Below are 25,246 nucleotides of genomic sequence, written 5' to 3'. Positions count from 1 at the left end.
GATATCAACTTCTTTGAGTTTAGCAATATTGATTATTCCCATGTTATAGATCTAGCCTGAGTGTCCTACTTGAGTCTCAGTCCCACATCATTAATTAATTGCTTATTGGACATTTCAAATTAAATGTACCAGAGACATCTCAAATTCAACTTGTCCAAAATTTAATCAGTTATTTGCTCCACTCTTCAAAACTTCCCTATTTCAGTCAAAGGCACCACAGTATTCTAGTATATGTATAACATACCCTAAACTTCTTTCTCCTTTCTACATAATAAAACCAGTTATCAAGGCTTACCATTTCTATCTCCACAATATCTCTTGCATTCAATTTTCTTTCTACTCAATAGCTGCCATCCTGCTTAAAATCATCATCTCCTCATCCAGATTATTTCTGTCTTTTCCTTCTCCAGACTATTCTAACTACTGCTGCTAAAGTGATTTTCTTTAAGCTTTGTTCTGAAAATGTCATTCACCTACTCAGTAAATTCTAAAGCTTTCAATTGCCTTGGGAATTTTATATGTATCTATACAAGTGTATATGCATATATGTGTACATCGATATCTATCTGTCTGTCTATCTATCTATCTATTTATGTTTAGCTTTTAGAGCCCTTCATGACTTGATCCCAAATAACTTTCTGACAAGATTGACCTTCTCTTTTTTCCTCATACATAGAGACTCTTGTTTCCCATCTCTGTGACATTCCTAATGCCTGGAATACACTCCCTCCTCACCTCTGCCTCTACATAAATGTATATTTATAAATTGTTGCCTCAAATATTCAGTGTAGTGATTTGCATGTTTTCCTGCTAATGCAATAAATGTTATTGACTAAATGATTGAGCACATTAAAAAAAAAAACAAGCAAATTATAATAGAGATAATAAATTGAAAGAGACTTCAACAATAAATTATTCCAGTTCTTTTGTTTTATTACTAATAAAGAAACTAAGTCCCAAGGAGACTAACTAAGGAAATGGCTTAAGTTCATATAACTATTTAGTGACAAGACCAGAACTTAAGCCCTTATCTCCTGTCCCAATTTAGTTTTTTCCCACTACCTGAAGCTATATTATACTTCTAACCATTTGACAACTCTGCATTTTATAAAATGGGGAAAAACATTTTAAACCCACTGTATAGGCAAAAAAAAAAAAAAGCAATACAATTTATTTTATGTCTTATTTTAATGGAATTAAAGGTAATTCTACCTATCACGATGGGAGGTACATAAGCTAAAAAAAAATTCTGAATAAGGTTAACAAACGTGATAATTTGCTTTTTTCTGAATAATTTATATTTTAATGGTATTTTTAAAAGTTATAATAATGCAAAGGAAATAAATGATTTAATATTTAATAGTAACATGGCAATATATATTAATAATAAACTATAAAAATAACTAAAATTTAATTTAGATGTTATTAAATATATTGAATTTATAGGTTACATTAGGTGATAAATCAATGGAGTTTTTAGCTCTCCTAGAGATGGTTATGGACTACGTTAAATAAATTAAATTTAAAAATTTGATTAAATTTACCACAAGTTAAAATGAAATGTCAGTATATTAATGTTAGTTAAGAATGCATATGTTTTTGTTTATTACATTATACTATCTTCACAAGGTAATATTTTCAGCATTTTAAGAATAATTTTTATAGTGTAAATAAAGAATAACTATGTTAAGCTTGTATAATAAAAACCATAATTTTACATCTGTAATAATAAAAATATTCATTGTGGATTTGGGTTTATATTATAAACATTTTCATTTCAGTATACTTTACTAGATTTTGGCTGGAGAAGTGCATTTAAAGAGGTGTCTCTTTCGGTGGTTCGTTGTTTAACAATAGCAATGGAAGATCATGCCATTAAAATTCTCCATCGTGAACAGAATGAAAAATCTTCAGCTGTAAACTATACTATGAGTCTTGTAAATGTTCACTCAGTTTGGGAGCTGTGCAGAGCAACTCCTGAGGAAGACCAACCAAAAAAAATTGTGAAGGCAAGTATATTAAGTGATTTAAAATGAGCTGGGAGACAGTGGGAATGGATTTTATGCTCTCCCAACTTTGAAATCTTCCATATATTTTTTCATGGGGAATTTATGAAATCAGTGCTATTACAAGATTGACTATGTCTTTAAAATGTTCTAATTTCCTTTTTCATTTTTCAAACTCTACTTTTACTCTATTTGAAATATTTATCCTTCCAGTTAATTTTGCCTCATGTTATATCTTGCTTCACAGTTTGACTAAGATCACAACTTAATTATTAAAAGATTTTACATGTATTTTTATTGGGGAAAAAAACTGTTCATCTTTTTTTGAAAGCTGCTTATGCTCTGATTTTATATCTAAGCAAAGAGAAAATTTAGTACAATGATTATAATTTCACAAAGTTTAATAGTATTGTTAGTGAGGAATTTGAGAGTAAGACCTAAGTATATTTCACAAAAACTGTTTACTAGTGGATGCCTGAAACTGGAAGGACTTTTCAGCCCTCTCCTTGCTTGCTTTTCCTTTATTCATAATAAGGGGGTGGGAACACAGGTTTCTACACACATATATTAGAAATGTGGCTTTCTTCATATGAAGTAAGCAAGTCAGAATAGGTGATCCTTTGTAGGAACAGGCTCTTTTGAGTTTTTGTGGCCAATTTAGTCAATTATTAAATCTTTTTCTCTTATTCATATGAATGCCATTATATCATGTGACTCAGCCTTTAATACTTACAAGAATTTTAAGAAATATAGATATGGAACATTATGTAAAAAAGAAGTAATTACATTCATAAAGAAATCCAAACTACAGTATTAAAAAAGTTGACAATCTAGTGTAAAAGTCACTGATTTTCCTTCCTATTATAATCTTTTTTAAAAGAGTTTTAAAAGAGAATTTTTGAAGATCATCTATTCTATTTCAGAGAAGCATTCCCTCACTGGAGCCTCTGTCAGAAATCTTTATCAGGCAATTGTAAACCATAGCCACTTATGGAGAATTGGCCTTTGGACAGATCGTTCTCCTCCAACCTTGAGAAAGATTGAAATTAGAAAACACCACCTCTATGACCCCTTATCTACAATTTATAAGCAGATCTTAAATTCATGTTATTGATGTTTTAGATTTATTTGAACTAATCTGACATATATAGTTGATTGTCAAAAATTTTAATTTATTAGGTTAGTTAAATATTCAAGAAATTTGGTGGAAACATAACTTAATATCATTAGAATAATTTAAAAGATATGCAGATAAATATTTAGTATGTTTATTTTCTCTATATGATGTCTCCAAATTCTTGGTGTGGTTTTAAGCTTTAGCAAATTCATAAGTATTAAGCTATAAACTTATGAAAAATTAAAAATTATTTTAAGTATTAAAATATTGATGTTTTTATTAAAATTCAGTATAACCATTGTACATCATTCTATTTGCTTTTTGAACTTAAAAAATCTTTTATTAGCTGCTGCTTAGTGACTCAATTTCATTTGTTAAAAATCATCCAAAGATGAGATTTTAATGTGTAGATAATATTTTTTATATAATCCAAAAGAAAACTGAATGATTGAATAGCAAGCAAGAGGACTTACTCTACTGATCCACTAGTCTGAGAAAAAGGTCATCTAGAAACTCTTGTACACATAATGAATAATGACAAGATACTTTATTAAAATGGAAGTTTTTAAAATTTATTCACAATTCCCAAAACTAGTTCAGTAATTAAAAAAAAAGTAGGGCTTTTGTAAGTTTATAGCATATATACTTTCTAAAATTATTAAAGCTTAAAATTGCACTAAGATTACATGCTTTACTACTTTATGTGACTTAATTGGTGGTGGTACTTTTCTCCTTGCAGATGATCACTCCTCCATATTTAAAGGGAAGGATTCATGTGTTTCTTTAGCTAAAAACAAAACCAAACTTTTTTTGGAGTCTATTCCCATATCTCTTCCTATCCTCAATGGTGAAGAGAGCTATGGATAAACTTAAAGTAGTTGATCAGGAATACAGGAGAAACGAGTCTAACTTTTAATTGTTTTATTGGAAAATTGATCACCTCTTACCAAAGGACATTGCTGATGAATTAAGTAAACATAGAAGTTGATACTTGGTAGTATCAATCTGAATATGGACAAAGGAAAGAAATTGGAAAAAAAATGACTTGGGACTAAGGAGTGGAAGAGTCATCTGATATTCAGAAACTACATACATGTATATCATAAACGTGATACATATTTTCCAGAACTTTCTAACTTTCCAGAACAAAGTTAAAAGAGGCTGGTTACAGTGAGTATCAAACAAACGAAAAAAACAAAAGTGAAATCACTACATTTTAATAGACAAAATCTAGTTGGTAACTAATATGGGAACCATTTCACAATCAGTTATATCTATATAGTTAGATTTATTGATTAGAGTAAAAGTCAAAAGCAATACCAAAGTAGGAGACATGTTAAAAATGAGGAAATGTTGCCTGAAACTAATTATACAACCTCCAAATGGACTATTTCAATGAGTTGTTGATGCCAAAAAATGGGAAATGGATAAAATTAGTGACATTGACTTTGATAATTACCACTTTTCCCCTGAGGCAATTGAGATTAAGTGACTTGCCCAGCATCACACAGTTAGGAAGCATTAAGTGTCTGAGACCTGATCTGAACTCAGGTCCTCCTGCCTTCAGGGCTAGTGCTCTATCCACTGCACTACCTAGCTGCCCAGATAATTACCACTTCTTAGAATAGTTTAAATGAAAAAAAAAAAAAATTAACACAAAGAGGAGGTCAACAACTTAAAAATTGGCTCATTAGGAAATATTAATTTGGTTAATTTAGTAAGTATATTAATGCTTTATATAGGTATAAAACTCACCTACCACCACCCCCCCCCCACCCTCCCACCCCCACCCCCCGACTCTGGTTATTGTGGGTAGAGGAGCAAGGAGAGGAACTATGGAGCACTTGATTCAGGTTGGCCCAACCCTAGTACTTCCAAAATTGGACGTGCCCATAAATCTTACAATATGAAGAGAACTAGTGATGGGGAAGGTCATTCAGCATGCAAACTTTTGGGGGGAAAAATACAAGGATGAAAGAAAAATAAGAGGTATAGGAAGAGGCTTTTTCTATGTCAGGTCCTAAACTGTGGTCTTTTGCCTTTCAACAATGAATTGGAGGACTCAGCAATAGGGTAGTAATCAAGTAAAAGCATCCAAATCTGCTCTCAACTTCACTTGTCTAATTGGACTCAGTGGAACACATTTTTTGCTAGCTCATGGTGGTTGGATAAGCTCTACTATCTATCTGTGACAACTAGATGGTTCAGTGAATAGACCCTGGAGTTTGGAAAACCCGAGTTCAATCCAGCTTCATTATGACCCTGGGCAAATCACTTAACCCCATTTGAATCAGTTTCCTTAACTGTAAATTGAGTTAGAGAAGGAAATGATAAAGACTGAGCATTGTCATTACTATACTAATCCTAAGAATTATGTGCTCCACCTACTGTAAGCAAAGAATACTTGGGGGAAACAAGAAGCTCTGTTGTTCTCTGAGACTTGGATACCTCTATGCTCTGGTCTTAGGCCTTCTTTGGATCTTAATGGTCTGTGGAGATTTATCCAAATAATTTCTTGGCTTGGTCCCCTACCCTTGAAAAGCTCACCCTTCCCCCTGAGCTACATTCCTAGGAAGTCAGACTAGCGTAGCTTAATAATTAATAGTCAATCAGATTAATATGGCTTGATATGTAGTTCTTTACAACAGGATATAAAATCATATATTCAGAAAACATCATTAATAAAATCATACATATTGAGAAAACGTACCATCTGTGTTGTATGTCAATGTAATCTGAGAGAAGTTTGAGATTGTAAGGTACAGTGTAGGGAAGGGAAGATCACCACAGTACAGAAGGAGGAGAGAGATGAAGGCCAGCAGAGAGAAAATAAACCGAGCTAAGCCTTACTAGGAGAAATTCAGTCAGGGAGCAGGGCAGTCAGAGGCCCTGGAAACCCATCAGATCCCTCAGGGATCACTTGTGGAGAGATGGGAAAATGCTAAGACCAGAGGAGAACAGGTGGCTTTTTATAGCTTTTATAACTGGGCTAGGCAGACCTAGACCGCAAGACACTGGGGAGAGAGAGCAGGGAGCACAGAGCTGGTATGCAGATCAAAGTTTATGTTGAGAGGAATGCCAAGGGAATTGGTGGGGTGGTTTACGTTCAGTCTCCTTGCCAGCAAGAAATGGTACTTTCAGCCATCTTTTGCAGGCCTTACTTTGGCTGGATGACTGAGGAACTTTAAAGATGCTCTTCACAGCTTCTTTATTCAGGGGTATGGAAGCTACTGAAGTTCTTACCTCCTTCCAGGCCAAGATATCCCTGAATCATTCTGCTGGCTTTTCCTAAAACAGGAGGACTTCCAGGCCCACAGTTATTTTGTGTTTTATATTTTAACTTTACTTATCATTATTCTGAAAACTTAACAAATTCTAAATAAAAAGGACATTTCTATATACAAAGCAGAATTTAAAAAATGATTCTACAAAAATCTGTGAATCTCTATTATGCCGCTTAAATATTTTTGGTTAGTCATTTTCAGTTGTGTCCAACTCTTTCTGATGCTTTTTTAGAGTTTTCTTGGCTGAGATACTGACATACTGAGAAATGGTTTGCCATTTCCTTCTCTAACTCATTTTACAAATGGGATACTGGAGCAAAGGCTTAAGTGACTTGCCCAGGGTCACACAGCTAGCTAATAAGTGTCTGATACTGAATTTGAACTGAAGGCCTGATTCTAGACCTCATATTCTATTTATTGTGCTACCTAGCTTCCCCTAGTATAGATGTAATAAATCTAAATATAATAAGATATATTTTATAAATTTCAAAGCTCTGCCACTTATGTGTTTCCTTCTGGCCTTCCTGCTTTTCTGTTCATTCAGGAATCACAGTTCAAATGCTGGTTACTAACTAGCTAGCAAGCTTTCCCAATTTGGTGCTTTTTACACATACCCTATAGGAGGCAGCGTTTAATCAGTTAAAGGAATTCACTACCTGGGATTCCACTTCCTCCTCTGGTTTGCTTTTCTAGTGCTCAGTTTTGTCACTGGCTGCAAACCTGCCTTTAAAATGAATTTTACCATGGCTGCTTCATCCAGTAATCTCAGCCATTCCTTTCAGTTTACATATCACTAACAGGGAAGTGGAGTGGACTCCAACGCAGGCTCTGGCCCTGAAAGAGACTCTTCCCATCCCAGTCATTTCTTTCCACCCTACAAGTTTCTCATCATCAAAGTTTCAAAGCTAGTTTAGTTACATGTTACTTCATGCCTGACACAATTTCTTCTCTCATTCTTCAGATCTTTATTTATTACAAGTCAGTGGTATTATGGCTCCCTTTATTCCCCTTTTTCTTTCTGGGGAAAGCAGAGGAAGAAAGCATTTACTCAAAGACAAGTATTGTTTGGTATCTCATCCTTTGAAATAAAAGTTTTGTTTCTTCTTCCTGAGTTGTACTACAGAGTCAATGTATTTGTTTTTTGATGCTAAATTCATAATTTAGGAATTTGGTCATAATGTTCATAAGTGTTGACAGAACACAAATAACTCAATGCCACATTTATTTCTCTCCTAGGTTTGTTCTGACATCATGGAAGAACTTGACATGATGCTTCCTCTAGCTCTCGCATGCAGAGATGGTTCATTTCAGGAAATTAGAGCAAACTTTGTGGAGGCCTGTTGCAAAGTAGCAACAGCTGTCCTGGCAAGGTTGGAAGAGAGAAGCAAGGAAGTTCCTTCCAAAATACCCTTGCAAAATTTATATACTCTTCTCGCTACAGCAATATTTGTCTTTCAGCATTTTATGCACTATGATGATTTGATGAAAGAAACAAGTAAGAAGTAAGTATCATTTAAAATTAATAGTTTAAAGTTTTATTTTATCTTATGATATCATAGAAGTTAAATAGTTATATGATATCTACAAATTAGTTAATAATCACAATGCAGTTTTCATCTTTTTTAATATGTAAAGAAAGGCTATGGAATATATAAAACTATAATGTACATAAATTTTGGAAGTTAGGACCTTTAAGGCCCTACATATTCTTTAAATACAGACATAGGACAATTGTCTTTCTGGTTATCTTTTTAAATGAAGGTCTACCAAAGAAAGAGATTACATAAAATTTGAAGGAATTTTGTGTTTGGGTATGAATTACATCTATAAATTTTTTGCCATCTTAGTGATTCACGGTCATGTAGAAAGTTCATTTGAACCTATTTGGTGATTAATGTAGAACAACAATTTAATATTAGTGTCTTCTAAGATATTTGAAAAATCTAATATTATTTCTGTGATTAGGAAAAAGAATGGAAATATTATTGATATAGGTAATTTTCTATTTATTAGTAGTTTTCTAAAAGTTAATTCTAAAGTTTGAGAACCGGCTTTGGTGATGAGAGGGTTGTGGGGGTGAGTGCAAAACAGAAAGGATGGAACATCTAGGGAAGAATTTCTCATCCACTATTTCTCTATTTCTCTCTCACTAAGCTTGGTGTCACAACTTCAGCCCGAATTGAACTTGGTTTGAATGAGAGAGATAAAGATGAATACAGGGAAGAAACTGCATAGAAAATCCCAAGTAGCAGCAGTGAGAAAGGAAAGGGAGATAATATGGTTGTTTATTATTCCTCATTGCTATTGTTAACATTTGAGGCAGCCATTAATCAATGGCCACTTATGCTTTTAATAGAGAAGAAAACTAGTCACCAGAGCTATAATTAGAAATTTTAGTTCCCGGCATGAACATCATAAAATATGCCCCAGGATAAAGAGCATGATAGATACCCTCAAATCAATATTTTAAAACAAATTCAACTTGGAATATAGGAGAATATCAACTCTCAGAATACAAGCTTCTGTTGGAAAAAAGAACTTGAGACACTACCCTATGGAGAAGAGGTAAAGACTCTAACCAATTGGCAAGGTCACTGATAGAGAAACATCCACGAGGATAGCACTCAACATGGGTCTGGGCCTCCTGAGGTACTGCTGCTCTTAGGAGAAAGCCTCCTATTGTAATTTTATTATTTTTGATAACTATATAGTAATTTCAGTTACTTCTCCTTGCTGGAATAGTACAAATGCTACCAGTTCCTTAAATTTTAGTGCAAAGTTTCACTTACTAGTCCCCTACTTATAGCTCTACCATTTACACATATACACTAGAAAGTGATGCTTCTTCTTAGTATAAAGGATAATAATTTGGAAAGAAATAGCTGAAAAAGAAATAAAATAATTATTAAAATAAAATTTTAGTTAATTTTAGTTCTTTAAATTTTCAGAAATAATGATTCATAGTTGAATTTAACTATGTTAATATAGTTGAATTTAAATCTAAATTCAACATAGTTGAATTTAAAGTGTCAGAAATGACTTTTTTCCCTGAATTTTCAAAGATACTGCCTACATAATTAAAATTTTAAAGTTTAAAAATATGTGGTAGAAGAACATAGGGTATTTTCATAAACATTACTTCTGAAAAATGCATGTGGTTCTCTAATGACTGTAATAAGATAGGGTGCCCAAAGGAAGGATCATTAGAATAGGGAAGGGTCTTGTGTTCATTTCATCAAAGGATCAATTAAATGAATTGGGGAAATGACTCCAAGATAGAATAGCTGTTTTCCAGTATTTGAAAGGTGATAAGGCAGATGAAGGATAATATCTTTTCTATTAGGCCACTAAGGAAGAAGGAAATGAAAGTAATGGGTGCTAGTTACAAAAAAGCAAATTTAATTTTGTGGTCAGGAAAAATTTAATAATAATAATAATAACTAGAACTATTCAAAAGTGCCATGAGTTACCCTACTAGTTAGTGATTTTCACATCATTGGAGATTTTCAAGGGAAGACTGAATGAGCATTGGTAAGGAATGTTAGTGAAATAGTTGGATCATATGGTTATCGAAGTCCTTTCCAACTGTGAAATTCTGTATCAGTTGCCTAGATAATGTAATGATCTTTGAAAGAAGCTTACAGTGAATAATTTTATCCATTAGTGACTTATTGACAGTGAAATTTGTCTAACATTAAAGAGTATATTTATAGAATATCAGATGTATAATTTTGAAAGAACTTGTGAAACAAAGACCAGCTTTTTTTGTTTTTTAATAGGAACATAGGTTTTAGATAACTGTACTGGAGAAAATGAATGATTAATATTTAATAATCAGAACCATTTGTAGTTCTGGAGATTGATGCCTCCCACTGCATAGGCCTTAAATTTCTGTCTCTTTGATTGTTCCCTCTTAACAGACCCCTATTCCTAGTGCCTGTCCAACGATATCAGGAACTCATCAGCACTCTCCAGTTTCAAATTACAGACTACTGCGTCAGAGTTTGTGCTACAAGCATTTTACAAGATGCAGAGAGCCACCACTGGGATGACTACAAAGCTTTTTATGAGGTGTGAAGTTCAGTTTACTATTTCTCCTTTTTACACAAATATGTTTGACTGCCTACCTGCTTTCTGACTAATTAAAAACATAATATTGGTATTACTTGAACACAAGGACTGTTAGAATAATATTTTTTAAATATTGGATTTATACTTAGAAAAACATAGTTTTTAAAATTATGGAATAATTAGACATAAGTATTCTCCTTCTGCTTAAAATAAAAATATCTTAATTTGAGCTGGAGTACAGCAATACTGTATACTGAGAAGGAAAATAATTGAACACAGAGAACAGGATGATGATGCCAAGACAAATGCAACATTCATGTTTTCTGAGGTACTGATGATAGGTAATGCTTCATTTTTTTCTTGTTATTTTCCCCCATCTGCTCAGTGTCTGTCCAAAATATATGGACTGATGTATAGATTGTCCATCTAACTTTATATTAGAGTTTGAACAATAGGCTTTTTTATGCACTTGGTTTTTCTTGTACAATTATTTATTGGGAATATATTACAGTGTACTTTCACCCACCATACACTTCCTGTTGCCCTTTAGGGGACCCTCAACCTTCATTTTTTGGAGAATGTAGTATTTTATGATATATAGCTATAGAATATCACCATAATTTTCTTTTAACATATCATCATTTGTAAAGAGAAAGTTAGGAACACATTGGGAGGCTACCTCCCACCTGTTTAATTCTGGGTGCTGCTTAGTGTCCATGTCTATATATTATTCACCTTAGTACTGATCTTAGTTGAGATGCCGTGTGATATTGCAGAATCAGGAAAGCCTGACTTCAAATCCTACTTTAAACTTAATTCTAACTGCATGACTCTGGATAAGCCAAACAACCTCTTATGGTCTCTGTTTCCCCACAAATGCAGATTAAGGAAGCACCTGTACCACAGAATTGTCATGAGTCTCAAATGAGATCATATATCTCAAATGTTTTCCAAACCCTAAAATGTTATTATAAATAGTTGATAATACTGTTGTTGTTAAAAACAATAACAATTCATTCTCATTATATTTTTTCTCATCATTGGCTAGACACAGTTTTGAGACAAGACACTGCTCTGGTATTATTATTAGTAGTAGTATTATGATTGTTATCCTCATGTTGAGTTTCTATCCATTATCATACATAATACATATTATGTTTGTCACTGAGACCAGACTCCTTAAAAATAATCTTTCTATAAATTCTTGTGGTGATAACCTGGGCCAGAATTGCCACCAGAAATTCTCCCATTTCCATAAACAAATCAAACTTAGACATTTGAGATTCCACTTTGTCAACATTTTGGCCGACTTCATGGCTAATGTCTCACATGGAGAGCCTATTGATTCTCTTCTTGGATGGTAACTGCTCTATAAACTTCATTCTGATGTAAACCATATTAAGTTACATTCAAATAATCCAATGACCTCTACCTATGTTCAGCCTTTACTGTTGGTCAGTGGATGCTGCCTTCTTGGGCCAAAAATATTTCAGTAGATATGTGCGTTTTCCTTGTGTTGGACTCCATATAACCATGGAGCCAACCAGTTTTTCCATGGTATCCTTTTTTCAGGAGTTCTCTCTCCCCTAAATTATTTGTTTCTCAAGTCTTAATAACAAAGTTTTAATTAAGGTTAAGAGGTTTTTATTTTGTTTTGTTTTGTTTTGTGCTCTGACTTAATCTTTTGGCATTTGCTTTCAGTTTCTGATTAAGAATCCTTTAAAGATTTTAATCTTCTATACTTTTTATGAGGCAGCAAGAGGTGCTCCTGAGCAAGGCTACCTGATCTCTCAGCTTACTGAGAGGGGGGGAACACTTCCTACTCCCTCCCTCTTCCTTTTTGAGTAGATATGATTTTATTTCAATTTGCTCTTCAGAGGAGTGGAAGTTTTGATTCAAAACAGTTGCTAGTGCTCTGAAAGTAAAAGTCAGATTACTCTCACTTTGTTGATAGCTTGCGGCTTGTTATCAGTTTGTGTCTCAGAAGATATCTGACCTCAAGTATTATTCTCTATCTCCCTCTACTGCTCTATATTCTTAGTTAAAATATATAACTCTTTTTAGCCAATTTACATTGAGAAATCTGAACTAGATTTTTAAAACTTCAGTATTTTCTCCCAGATTTGGTCTCCCTATATTCTCAATCTCATTGTTAAATAAGAATCTTACAAACTAAATCAGTTTTAGCTAACTAAAACAGTTCTAATGAGAAATCAATTAAAAATAACATTTATAGAAATGAATAATACTAAAAGCAATCACAGTCACACACAAATAAAAAAAGAAAGTGAGAAAGATGTCCTTTTTTTTTTTTTTATAGCCCTGGGACTGAGACAGGAAAAACAATATAGATTTTGTCCAGGAATAGTTTGTATTTCTATCACTCTCACAGCCCTGATTTAGGACTCCCTTAAGTTGCTTACTGACTTTCCATCTACCTGCTAGGACAGCACTTTTCCCCTTGCTTGCTTTTTTGCATCTCACTGATTTGACCTTTATTCCATTTTTCCTAATTTTCCACAGATCTCCCTACCTCCAAGTCTAGGTCAGTTGCCCAATTCTCTTTGCTCTATGTCTACACATTTTTATTAAATTCAGAAAAGTGAGACATATTCCATTTTCTGAATTCTATATCATATATTTCTTTGCTCTTGTTTACTTTAATTGGGAAGATGATGTTCACATTTTAGGCTTCTTATTGGATGTTTATTTGAAAACAACATGACAATTCAATTTTTTCCAAAATGGTTAGTTTGTTTTATTTATGATATTTTTTCTCTGTAACTAGTTATCCCTTCCCTTTTAGAGAGAATTCCCACTTATTTCCATATGTGTGTATACACATGTACATGTATGTATGTATGTATGTATAGAGACATATTATATGTATATAACAAGATTAAAAAATATAATATGTGTGTTGAAGCCATTTATTGGCTAGTTCTAATAACAGTTCTAATAATGTTTCTGAGATACTTGATCTCCTCCCTTCTATTATTATTATTATTATTATAGGGCAGATCTCAATTATGAAAAGATTAAATTCCTCTTCCTAATGTATTCCTTTTGTACCCCCCTTCTCTATATCAGAACAAACAAGTCCTATATTTCTTCTTTAGTTTCTGTTTTGAAGAAAGTAAAGTTCTAAAGACACTGTTTCTTCTACCCGTGTTAGAAACTAATTTGCTCATCATTTTATCCCTGTTGCTATTTCCCATGTTTTCTTTTTAAAAAATATTTTTCCCAGTTACATGTAAGACAATTTTGTAACATTTGTTTTTAAAACTTTGAGTTCTAGATTCTCTTCCATCTTCCCTTCCCATCCACCTCCTTTGAAAGGAAGCACATGTGAAGTTATGCAAAACATTTCCATAAAAGTCATTTTGTGAAAGAAAACATAGATCTCCCCATTCTCCCCCACAAAAAAAAATCTTCAAAGAAAATAAAAGAAAAAAGAAAAAAAGTATGTTTCAATCTGCATTCAGACACAATTGGTTCTTTTTCTGGGTATGGATAGTATTTTTTATTATAAGTCCTTCAGCATAGTCTTGGATCATTATATTGCTGAGAATAGCAAATTCATTCACAACTGATCATCCCACAACATTGCTATTACTTTGTACACAGTACATTTCAATTTGCATAAGCTCATGGAAGAGTTGCCAGGTTTTTCTGAGAGAATTCTAATCATCATTTTTTATAGAAGAATAATATCCCATCATAATCACAAACCACACTTTATTCAGTCATTCCCCAATTGGTGGGCATCTCTTAATTTCCAAATCTTTGCCCTGAGAAGATCTTTTTTCTTTCTTTTTAAATTTTTTGGGGGATACGGGCAGTTTAGTGGTATTGTTAGATCAAAGGGTATACATGATTTTATAGCCTTTTGGGTATAATTCCAAATTGCTTTACAGAATACTTAAATCAGTTCATGATTCCACCAACAATGCATAGATGTCTCATTTTTCTCACATTTCCTCCAACATTTGTCAGTTTCCTTTTATGGCCCATTAGCTAGTCGAATAAGTATAGTGAAAAACCTCAGAATTGTTTTAATTTGCATTTCTCCAATCATTAGTGAATTAGAGTATTTTTTCATGTTGCTATAAATAGTTTTGATTAGTTGATTTAGCTTGGATTCATATTTTTTCTTCAGGCATTCTTTAAAAAATTACCTTCCTTTGATTTGTTCTGTTGTTTCTGATAGTAGATATCTCACATGTTCTTCTAATATTTTTAGTCATTTGACTTGTACTAATATTAATTATTATCTCATGTTTTGTGTACTTCAATTCTATTTTTTGAAAGTAGCTATTTCTTGGGCAAAGTTCTCTACTCTTTTTTTAAAAATAAATTATTTTTTCTTTGATTTCCTTTCTCTGTGTTTTTAATTTCATTTCCCCCCTCATTTCTTGGATTGATTTTCAGAGTCCTTGTGGCTTAAAAAATGCTTTAGGTTTAAAATTAAATTCTGAATTCCACATGCTACTTGCTTGCTTTTCAAAGTAATACACCTAAAAATTAGTGCTCTTTATGTGTTCATAATATATTAAGCTCTTGAACTTTTCTTTAATCTGAATTATTTTGTTGTTGTTATTATTGCTTTATTAGGAATTTTTTTTCTCTTTATTCAGGTCTCCAGCCTCAGATTTTAGACTCAGATTTTGTGTCAGGTCTAGGATCTATGCCATCCTATCCTTTTAGATAGACTGTCTAAGTCTTGGTCATTCCCAGTTCCATACAAATACTATTGCCATTTCCTTGCTACAGTCCTAATGCAGCGACTAGATTCTGGTCCATTATCTTGATCTCTTTTGTCACCTTGGCTGAGGCAGGGAACTGAGACCAAACTCAATCTACTACAATCTTTGTTTTCAGTATCTGTCTCCTTGCATCTATATGCAGATGTTGCCCCTATGTTATCTCCTTCTGTAATCATCTCTCAATACCTGACTTTGTTCTGTGCTGGGATTTTAGAAATCATCATGAACGGTCCTGAAGCAAGTGCCAAGGTGGCACTTCCCTATCCTGCCCTTTCCTCTTTCAGCAGTCACTTGCCAGGAACTGGCTGTGTTCTTTAATATGGCCCTGACCAGCTGCAAGACCAGATATCAAAGACTGGATTACCTTCCAGCCTCTGAGACTTTCCAGAGGACTAACCTTCCTAAAACATTTCAGCTCCTCTTTTTCCAGTCATCTGATAAAATATCAGGGATTGTTCTGGTTTTCAAACTGTTTGGCTTCAGAACTGCCCAGTATTTTTTTGACCAGAAAGTTAATGGCTTCTGGATGGCATTTTATATAGTCCTAGCTTGGATAGATGAACTAAACTTTATTTCTCTTTTGTCTATTGAATCTTTACTTTATCTTTTTCTTTGTTGAAGTATTTCTCAAAGGAAACAAACTTTCATAGGACCTTTATTAAAGGTCTTTATTAAATTGCCTTCTTTGATGGAAATCTTCTAGTGTTTTTTTCACAAAGTCTTTAGTAATTTTCAAACTGCTTCTGCCTTTGGTAGTTTTGACACCTGCCTTTAATTATATTATCTTTCCTCCTCTGGTCCTTATCATGACAACAGCTATAGCAGGTACCGATGTATAATGTTCTAATTCTTTGTCAAATATCATGCTTTTTTGATGGATGTTAGTTTTTGGTAATTACTTTTTAAGTTACTTTGTTTTGCAGTAGTTGATCTATTGGTTTGATTCATATCATCATTAATATAATAAAAGGAATTGCTATTATTATTGTTATTCTAAAATGTTCATCTAGGAAACCCTTGATATATATAAAGCTTACTCTCATAAACATTCTGTAGTGGTTCTGAAGTAAAAGCATGTGAATCAATTTTATCTTTTTTAAATTTTAAATTAGATCTTCAATCTCATTGATGTAGGAACCTACTAAGAAACTCCCTCTCCCAATGCATAGAAGCATTTGTTATAGACTTAAAAGTCTTAGAGATTTGCCTATATCTCTGAAATGTTAAATAGCTTGCCCAGGTTTACACAACAGTATGTATCAGAAATAAGATTTGAACTTGTCTTCTTGACCCTGAGGTCAGCTTACTATCATCTTTTCCAGTTTTCTCTCATTAATATTATCTTGTATAAATTTTAGAGGCAATAATTAGGTCCCAGAATTTTTGTGAACCTTATGCATTCTTCCTTCTTTTATATGCTTTGAGAATCAACCTATTCCCCTTAAAATTGAGCTCATATATATGTCAAACTTTTTTGCCCATCTTTATTTTATTTAGTGACATTTTGACTTTCTCTTATAACAATATAAGACCTATCATATTAAAGAATCTCTATTGTCATTGACGGATAAAAGACTAATAAAAAATTACTACAGATGACCTTCCAATTCACTCTTAAAAATCCTCAGGATGATTTTTTTCTAATAATGTCTGTCATAAAGTTTTCTTTAAAATTTTTTCCCCACTATTCATTGCTGTTTTGTGGGATTCTACTGTTCATACTTTTCTACCATATTAAAATTACAACTGGGATTTTACTGTAATCCACCATTACCCTTTTCTACTTTATCTTTCAGCTTCACAAGTTTGCTGATAGAAGTGTTTTCTAGGCTCTTTTAAAAAAAAATTTTAAGGCAATTAATTTGCATTGCTAAATTTCCTTAGAAAATTATTTTAGTCTGTGTCAATGTCTATTCTTTAATTGTTTTTACTTAGATAGCTTATTTTAATAGGTCAGTTATGAGTCATCAATGAATCCAATAATAAGTATTCATTAAACACCTATTTGTGTCAACACATTGTGCTAAGCTCTACAGAAACAAAAGCAGAAATGAAGCATCTCTACCCTCAAAGAGATTACCATCTAGTGATAGAGATAACACGCACATATGTGAGTATATACAAATCACATGCAACACATGTACAAGATAATCTTGTAAAGTAAGACTACCAATAGGTAGTTGGACTATATAGGGCCTCATGCTGAAGGTGCTTCTTAAACTTAATCTTGAAAGAAACAAAGAATTTCAAGAGATTTAGATGGGAAGAGAATGCCCTTTATGTAGGAGACATAGCTAATTTAAAGGCATAGATATGGGAGATGTAATATTCTGAATGAAGAAAAGCAAGAAAACTAGTATGGTCAAATTGTCTAGAGAAAATGAAGAAAAGTAATGTATAAATAAATCTAGGAAAGTAGGGTAGGGCTAGATTGTGAATGCCATACAAAGAATTTAGTAAATGTGTATCATCTTTCTTTTGTTCAGCTAGATTTTCAGCTCCTTGAAGGAAGGGAAGGTTTCTTTTGTTTTTCTGTATCTTTAGTACTTAGTTCAGTACCTGGCATATTGTACTTATTAAATGTTTATTCAATGAAAATGCTTTTGATTTAGGAGAACAAAATGCTGCCTAAAAAGCCTCTTCCAAGAGGAATGCATTAACATCATGTACTTTTAATTGTGGTTTAGTACATACTAAACCATTTAAAAACACCTAAAAGGACATTCCCTCACAACATTTTAAAATCAAATCAAAATTAGAGCTATAACACAATGACCTTCTTAAATGACCCTCTGATCACTAATATCTGTTGAGTTATAAAATGGGAAGAAGTATGATTAGTATTCGTGTTTGCCATTCTATAGAAAAGCCATTGCACAGTCCAAGTTGAAGAATTCCTTTTAGATGATGAGATTCTCCAGATTTCTTTTTGCACATATTATTGGGCTGATTCGATCCCTAGAAAATTTCAGTCTCCTAGATGAGCTCATCTTTTCCAGTTATATCACTCAACCACTCAAAGTGCTTATTGCCTAGTTTATGATACACAGTTATATGGGCAGTATAGAGATACATGTGCACACACACACACACACACACACATATATATATATATATATATATAAACATATATATACATACATCTCTCGATCATATATACATATATGTAAATATGTGTGTATATGCATGTATTACAAATTGCTAATAGACAGTAAGGGATAAATGGGAAGGAGAGTGGGCTAGATTGTCTGCAGATTACTGAACTTCTTGAATCTTTCCAAACTTCCCCTTGACAAGAAGGCCAATATTTTTAATGCAAATATTCAACTTAAGTTGTTGAAAATTATGAAACAATATAGTCCTCAAAGTATTGAAATTTGATTAGCATCCAGAAGCCAAAAGTAGCTATTTCTAGTATCCTATAACACAAAATTAGTAAGGAGTGATGGAAATGAGTTATACATAAAGATTGTGTTTAAAAAAATGTGATTGAAAAATAATACAGATTGGTCACATGGCAAGAGTTGTGAAAATAATTGTTCAAGTCCATCTGGTGTCTTGTAATGTCTAGGAAAAACAAGGGAAGTTTTAGAATGTGAAGTGAAGTTTCTTTGTTGGAACATGGACAAAAATAATATAGGATGGGCAGGCATATGAGAACAAAAATCCATCTAAGAATGCTTTTGTCTTATTTTTTGGGAAACATTGGGATATAGTTGAAAGAGCCACTTTACTCTAGTTTGAGACAAGCTTAGTTTCCTCCTCGATTTTTGAAACATTTGTGACATTGTGTACACTTCCCCATCCTCAATTTTCTTATGTGTAAAATGAGAATTGGAATATATACTTTCCAAAATCCCTTATAGCTCTAGATCTATGATTTGGGTCCATGAAGGTTCCTGAAGAATTAAAGTTGAAGGTCACCCAAGGGGCCATGGAGTGGTTTAGGATTGTTGGGACTAGATAACACATTACCAACTTATATAAGAAAAAGCTGAGCAAAAACATTCAGTAGATTGATATATTACCGGAAAAAATGGTCTGGCTGTTAATTGATAGAAAATCTATTTTGCTTCTCTGGGATCCATACTATATCAAAAAAATTAGAAGATGACCCTTACAAATTAGTCAGCTCTGTGTGGTTAATTTATAGGAGGCTATGAACACAAATCAAACAGAATGGGAGATGTATATATAGGTTATAATTTCCATCATTGGAGGGAGGACAACAGCCATGATGTATCAAAAATTTTTGATAATCATGATTTATTAAGTATTTTATATTTTTATTATTCCTTTTTCATGAATTATTATGCATTAGATAGAAGACCTTTTTGATCAATCTTGATTTGCCTTCATTTGGTTTATGTCTTAAATTCCAAAATTCATCTTGAAATTAAACCTAATGATTCCCAGGGTAGCAATACCTGTGACCAATTAAAATTATTCATCATCAGTACTTCATTATTTTTTCCCTTTTAAGTCTCATTGATTATATACGTGGGCTATATTATTTGAAATTTCTTGAAGTTGATTTCAGGTCTGTGTGTAAGATTTATACTCAATCTAAGATTTAAAAAAAAAAATTCCTCAGCTATGTATACCTTGATTAATTTTTTTTTATTTAACCCTTTCCTTCAGATTAAAGATCCTGGTCTCTGCTTTTGTCAGTTATCATAAGAATTTCAAGCACATTAAATGATGTCTACCCAACCTAGTCAGTTAATTTTGATACCTTAATTCCAGTGGAAATTGATATGATAAAATGAGATAATGTATATAAAATACTTTTTGAAACTTTTAAGTTCTATAGAAATTTGTTGTTGTTGTTATATATGATTTATCTATAAGATAATTGTTATCACAAAAAACTTGCCTTTAAAGAAATGGAAAAACATATTAGAAACATTAGAAAGAATCTATTTATTCTGAATCATTCTCTTTCTTCTTCAGTGGCCCTTTCTCAATAGTTTTAGCAATCACCTCAATTCTACTTTTTCCCTACACAACATAAAAAAAAAAAGTGTTAGTAGTGAGAACTAGTAAGGAAGGGAAAGGCATAGTACCATCATACAGCTGGTAGCTGGAGATAAGAATGCAGATATAAGGACTTTTTCTGTCTTCGTAGTATCACAAATTACCCAGTTTGGTTTCAGGTGAACTGAAAGCTTAAAATGTCCTTATTATGTTTTTCTAACTGAGGATATGTCAAAGCAGAAATTATTCATCCTATATGATATTTTCAATGACTATTGAATTGGTCAGCTCTAAATGCTTCCTTAAATGTAATTTGATGTAGAGAATAGCTTCATAGAATGACATAAACAATAAGTGGATCTTCAGGCCCTATTATTGAAGCTACCAAGTAGTTAAAAAAACAAATTACCATGTAACATGCAGCTTTTAGTTCTTATGATATAGACTCTAGTTTAGAAGACAGAAATAACAAGATAGTTACTCTGTGATTACATGGTACAGTAGCTTCCATATACTTACATGGTCAGTAGTTACAATTTAATTGCAGAGCTAGTGCATCGTTATTTATGCCCTGAAAAATAAAGTGATCCTGCTTTTCTATACACCAAAAATACAAACCTTCTAAAAATAGTGTTGGGTTTTAAATGTTTTGACATCTGGAGTATCTGACATGATTTTTTTTTTCACTTTCTTCCCCCTTTCCTTCTATTCCAATTGATTTGTAAAACAGAAGTAGTAAAATATTCTAGTAGGGTTGACTTGAAAGAAAAGGAGATAGCACCCTCATGATTGGAGGCATGATAATGATCTCAGGGAACAGACTACCACATAGAGAGAACAGGAATTGGACAATAAATTAATTTGTAATATAATAACAATATGCATTGAACACTAACTATATTACTTTCATAAAACAGTTTTTCCCCAAAAAACTGTCAGGGTGTGAAAACCTAAAGGTTCAGTATCTCACTGATTAAGTGCTGGTTGTATTCAGAGTACATTTTAAAATCAAGCTTTTACCATGGTTCACATCTGCCGCAAATTTGGGGAACTTATGTTTTCCAATAGTCAAAGAATAACAAATTGTCTGTTCAAAGATAATACTGAGTGGCTTATGTAATAAAGCCCAGCTGCTTGTTTCCTGATATATAATCTAAATAAAAGCTCACATCTGCTCACATTATACTGAGTCTGCAAAAATAACAGATGTTTACCAGTAGAATAGTTTTGAAATTACAACAAATAAAGAAACAGGTCAGAAAAAATGAATGCATCATATTTTGTCTTTAATGAAAACACTGTTGCTTCTGCTGTAACAGTATACATTTTGAAAAGCCTTGTTAGAAAGATTGCCAGTTTAGGATCATTTGAAGTAAAAAGAAAGTATTTTATACAAGTATAAGCAATAAGAATGTGGTGGATCATAAAAAACAAACACTTGATTCCTTTTCTTTTTCTAATGTAGCTCAGCTGTGAGGAGGTCTATAAGGTACACATATCCATTGGAACATAGTGATGACTTACGCATATTTTCATATGCATATATCTATAAATATACAAAACTTCTATACCATATGATATAATTCAATTTCTAAACATTCAAAATACTCTTAAGAAATATAGAACACAAGAGGATATTTTTATAGTACAAGTATTAATAAGGTTGAAATTCCCATATTTTTGAGGACTAAAAAGGTCACAAGAGCCAAGGTATTGCAAGCATGAATGTTTTGCTCCAGGAATGGTGATATTGGTCATATCAAATTGCCACTAATTTGATGGCAATGTTGCATCCTCCCAATTGCAACAAAACAGCCCCCTCCCTCAAATATGAAACAATCAAATGCAAAACTCTTTTTAAAAATTCAAATTGTTTAAAATATTTTTGTCAAAAACTTAACATTGAATATATAATTAAATTTGCTTAGTAACTATTTATATTTAAATTAGTTGCACTGCATAAAGAGTATCATGATATTCTTAGTTATTCTCTCAAAGTCCCCCATCAAAATTCTTTGTTCATTCATTCTCATGTTCTTTTACTCATGTAATTGTAGTTAGTATTTTCCTCATTATTCTAGTCTTATTTTTTTCTTTCATCTTTTCCAGATTTCTTTGTGTTTAGTTTGTACTTTTAAAAATATGCTGATTTATTATTAGATACAACAGAAAATACGAGGCACTGTCATGAGCCTTCCTCAGCCTAAGCTTGTAAACTTATACCTTTATCCAATTATAGACCTAATGTTCTCATCAGCTTAGAAAGTAGAGATTTAAAGTTCTGGCTCTAGTTTGAACTTCTCTTAAAGTGAAACTGGAGGCAAAGATTCTTCCTATAGCAATAACAATGTATCTTCTCCCCCCAAATTCACAAGATCAATACAAACCATTATTCTGTTGAATACAAATTATTTTAGTAATTAAAAGTTAATATCTGTAAAGTGACATTAAATGTTTCTACTTATGAGACTATAAACTTTGAGGGTAACAGATGCTTCTTTGAAGAATCACAATTCATGACGGAAACAGACATATCAATTTAGAGAAAATGTAATGTCTTCTTATTTTGATAGTATTTTTACATCCACGGGATGCCATCTGAAGGAAATTTTCTCTACCAGATAATATAGAAACATTATCATATTCCATATTATTTTATCATGTAACATAGAAATATATCAAATAATCTTGTTACTGGGTTTGACAAAAATGTCAGTTTATCCTCTGAGACTGATAACTAATTAAAAGATATTAAAAGATATTTTGAACCATATTCTTATTTCTGTCTTTTTCCCATCTGCCATTGCTACTTGCAAAGTTCTTTTTGCAGTCAGGAGAGGCTTTGTACAGAGAAGAGATTTGCAGAGGTGGGGGAGAAGAAAGAGAATTTGACTGCTGAATATATAAAAGACTGTTAAAATGCTAAGTAATAAAAATAAAACATCTGCCTGAAATCTTATAAATTATACAATTTTAGTGTCTTTTTCTGGTATTATTAAAATGTCATAGGTGAAATAGCTTAATGTAATCTTCAAAAATTTCCCAGCCCCCTTGGTTACTTTCATAGCTGTAAGAATGTAGTTGCAAGATTATTTTTACTCTTGCCCTTTCATCATAATTGGGCAATTTGAAACATTCATAAAATTCTGTCAGTAATGATAATAGTTGTAGAGAAATATACATATTTAAGTAATTTAAATAATTTGAATCATGTTTTTAGAAGACATAGCCACTATCTTAAGTTAGTATAACTAGGATAGCAACTACAAAGCAGATAGTTTTAAAGTAAATTTTAAACAATAGGTCAGGAGTAGGTTAATTAAGAATATGGTGGGTTAAATATTTGTGGTTTGGCTTTGTGGTAAAATAGTTGGTTTTGTAATTGAAAAAGAACATGTGTTTCTTTGTCAATAAAGATGTTTTACATCTTGTCAAGAATCTTTCTTGGTCTTCTAGTGTCTCGAACTCTTCAGCTATTTCCTTTCAGCCTGAACTAATAAGATTCACAGGAACCGAGTTGACATTTTGGAAGATGTGATTCTATTGTTTAATGTGTAATGGTTTTGCCAGGGGGAAAGATGCTCATTCTCTATCCAGATGTGGCATTATTTCTGCTGCGCTCTCCATCATGATCTGTGGGCTGCTCTACCCCCCAAGTTAGCCCAAGAGATTCTCATAGATGTGTTGGAGAAATCTTTGGATCTGCTGGCCTCCAGATATTCTCAGGCCCATCCCAGTTATAAGAGAACTCCACAGATAAGGTAATTGAAATGTGATTTCTAGGTATTTTGTTTTAAATAAATGGTTTTCTTTAATTTTATGTTAGTCATAATTTAGTTCTGATTCATCTAACAAAAACTATTCCTATTTAAAATATTTATGACTCTTAAAAAGGTAACAGGTAAATCTCTTCAATATGAAACATTTCTAACCACTTTGTTTCTAGAATGTTAAAGTACAGTTGTATAACTAAATTAAGGAAATTCCTTTTAAAAAAATGGTGATCCTTAGCTCATTCAAAATTCCTAATTTTTTTTCCTTGCCTTCCTTTATCTCTTGTCTTTTTCTGTCCCTTTAAAATTTCTTTCTTTCTTCGGTTTCTTTGTTCTTATTTTGTATTAATGAGGACTACTTCAACACAGTGCAACTTCAGGGAAGATTAGGGACAACAGTAAATATGCATTAAACCAAGGACATTAACTTTGAGGTGAATTAGTAATAATTAGGGAGTTTTATAATTGAATTTAATAAGTTAACTAATGTCTTATAGCTACAGTACTACATAAAGTGATCCTATTTTTAAAATACAATTTTCATATAATTCACATCTTTTACATGCACACAATTTTAAGTATCTTTTGAAATACCTGTAGTCTTCTATAGATATTAAGGAGCTTTTTTTTTTTTTTTCCTAGACAGGAAGAAACATTTCTTGATCACTGTCTTCCAAAATACATTGCAATTTTCAGGGTATCTTGGCCTGATGTCAGTATTTCGCAAATACAATTATTTTGTACAGACTGTTTTAAATTTAAATTTAAAAATATTGTCTACTGAAGAAACTCCATTTGAAGGCACAAAATATTTTCTTTCATTAAGGTGACTTAATAATAAATCACTTTTGACTGTAAGATTTATAGTCATTAACTCTACATACGCAATAAAAGCACATTCACATGACATATGAAATGTATTTAATTGCTTAATTGTACTATTCAGGTGACTGATTTCTGCTGGTACTATAAATATTGTATTCAAAGCCAGAGACTTCCCTTCCCTAAACTGAATTTTGTAATTTAATCTAATGTTTTGTACTTTTAAGAGTTAACTCAAGCCACCCTTGGTGGATGGGATACATGCCTTAGACAACTATCTAATCCAATTTAGTTAAACAAACATGAAGTTAGTATCAAACATGAAGTTATGTAAGACACTATGCTAAAATTTAAATTATGTATTACTTTATATCCCTATTTTAATCATCTGTAATTTATTTAGCGAAACCTATATACAAACAACATTTGG

At 32.3% G+C, this 25,246-nt stretch overlaps 1 protein-coding gene across 4 annotated transcripts in view; it reads left to right on the top strand.

The window, feature by feature from the left end:
* Positions 1-25,246, top strand: part of KIAA0825 (KIAA0825 ortholog) — a 540,869-nt gene that overhangs the window by 161,235 nt on the left and 354,388 nt on the right. For 3 of the 4 annotated variants that reach the window (XM_031949172.1, XM_023496065.2, XM_031949211.1), the window contains exons 7-10: positions 1,782-2,009; positions 7,644-7,909; positions 10,328-10,478; positions 23,792-23,982. In XM_031949172.1, coding sequence (XP_031805032.1) covers positions 1,782-2,009; positions 7,644-7,909; positions 10,328-10,478; positions 23,792-23,982 — 836 coding nt within the window. Of the gene's footprint in view, positions 1-1,781; positions 2,010-7,643; positions 7,910-10,327; positions 10,479-19,885; positions 22,083-23,791; positions 23,983-25,246 lie in introns of those variants that run through there. The other variant, XM_031949248.1, reaches the window with a different exon arrangement.

Source organism: Sarcophilus harrisii, chromosome 1 (assembly GCF_902635505.1).
Source record: "Sarcophilus harrisii chromosome 1, mSarHar1.11, whole genome shotgun sequence".
Lineage (NCBI taxonomy): Eukaryota > Metazoa > Chordata > Mammalia > Dasyuromorphia > Dasyuridae > Sarcophilus > Sarcophilus harrisii.
This window is presented reverse-complemented; position numbering and strand designations above follow the sequence as displayed.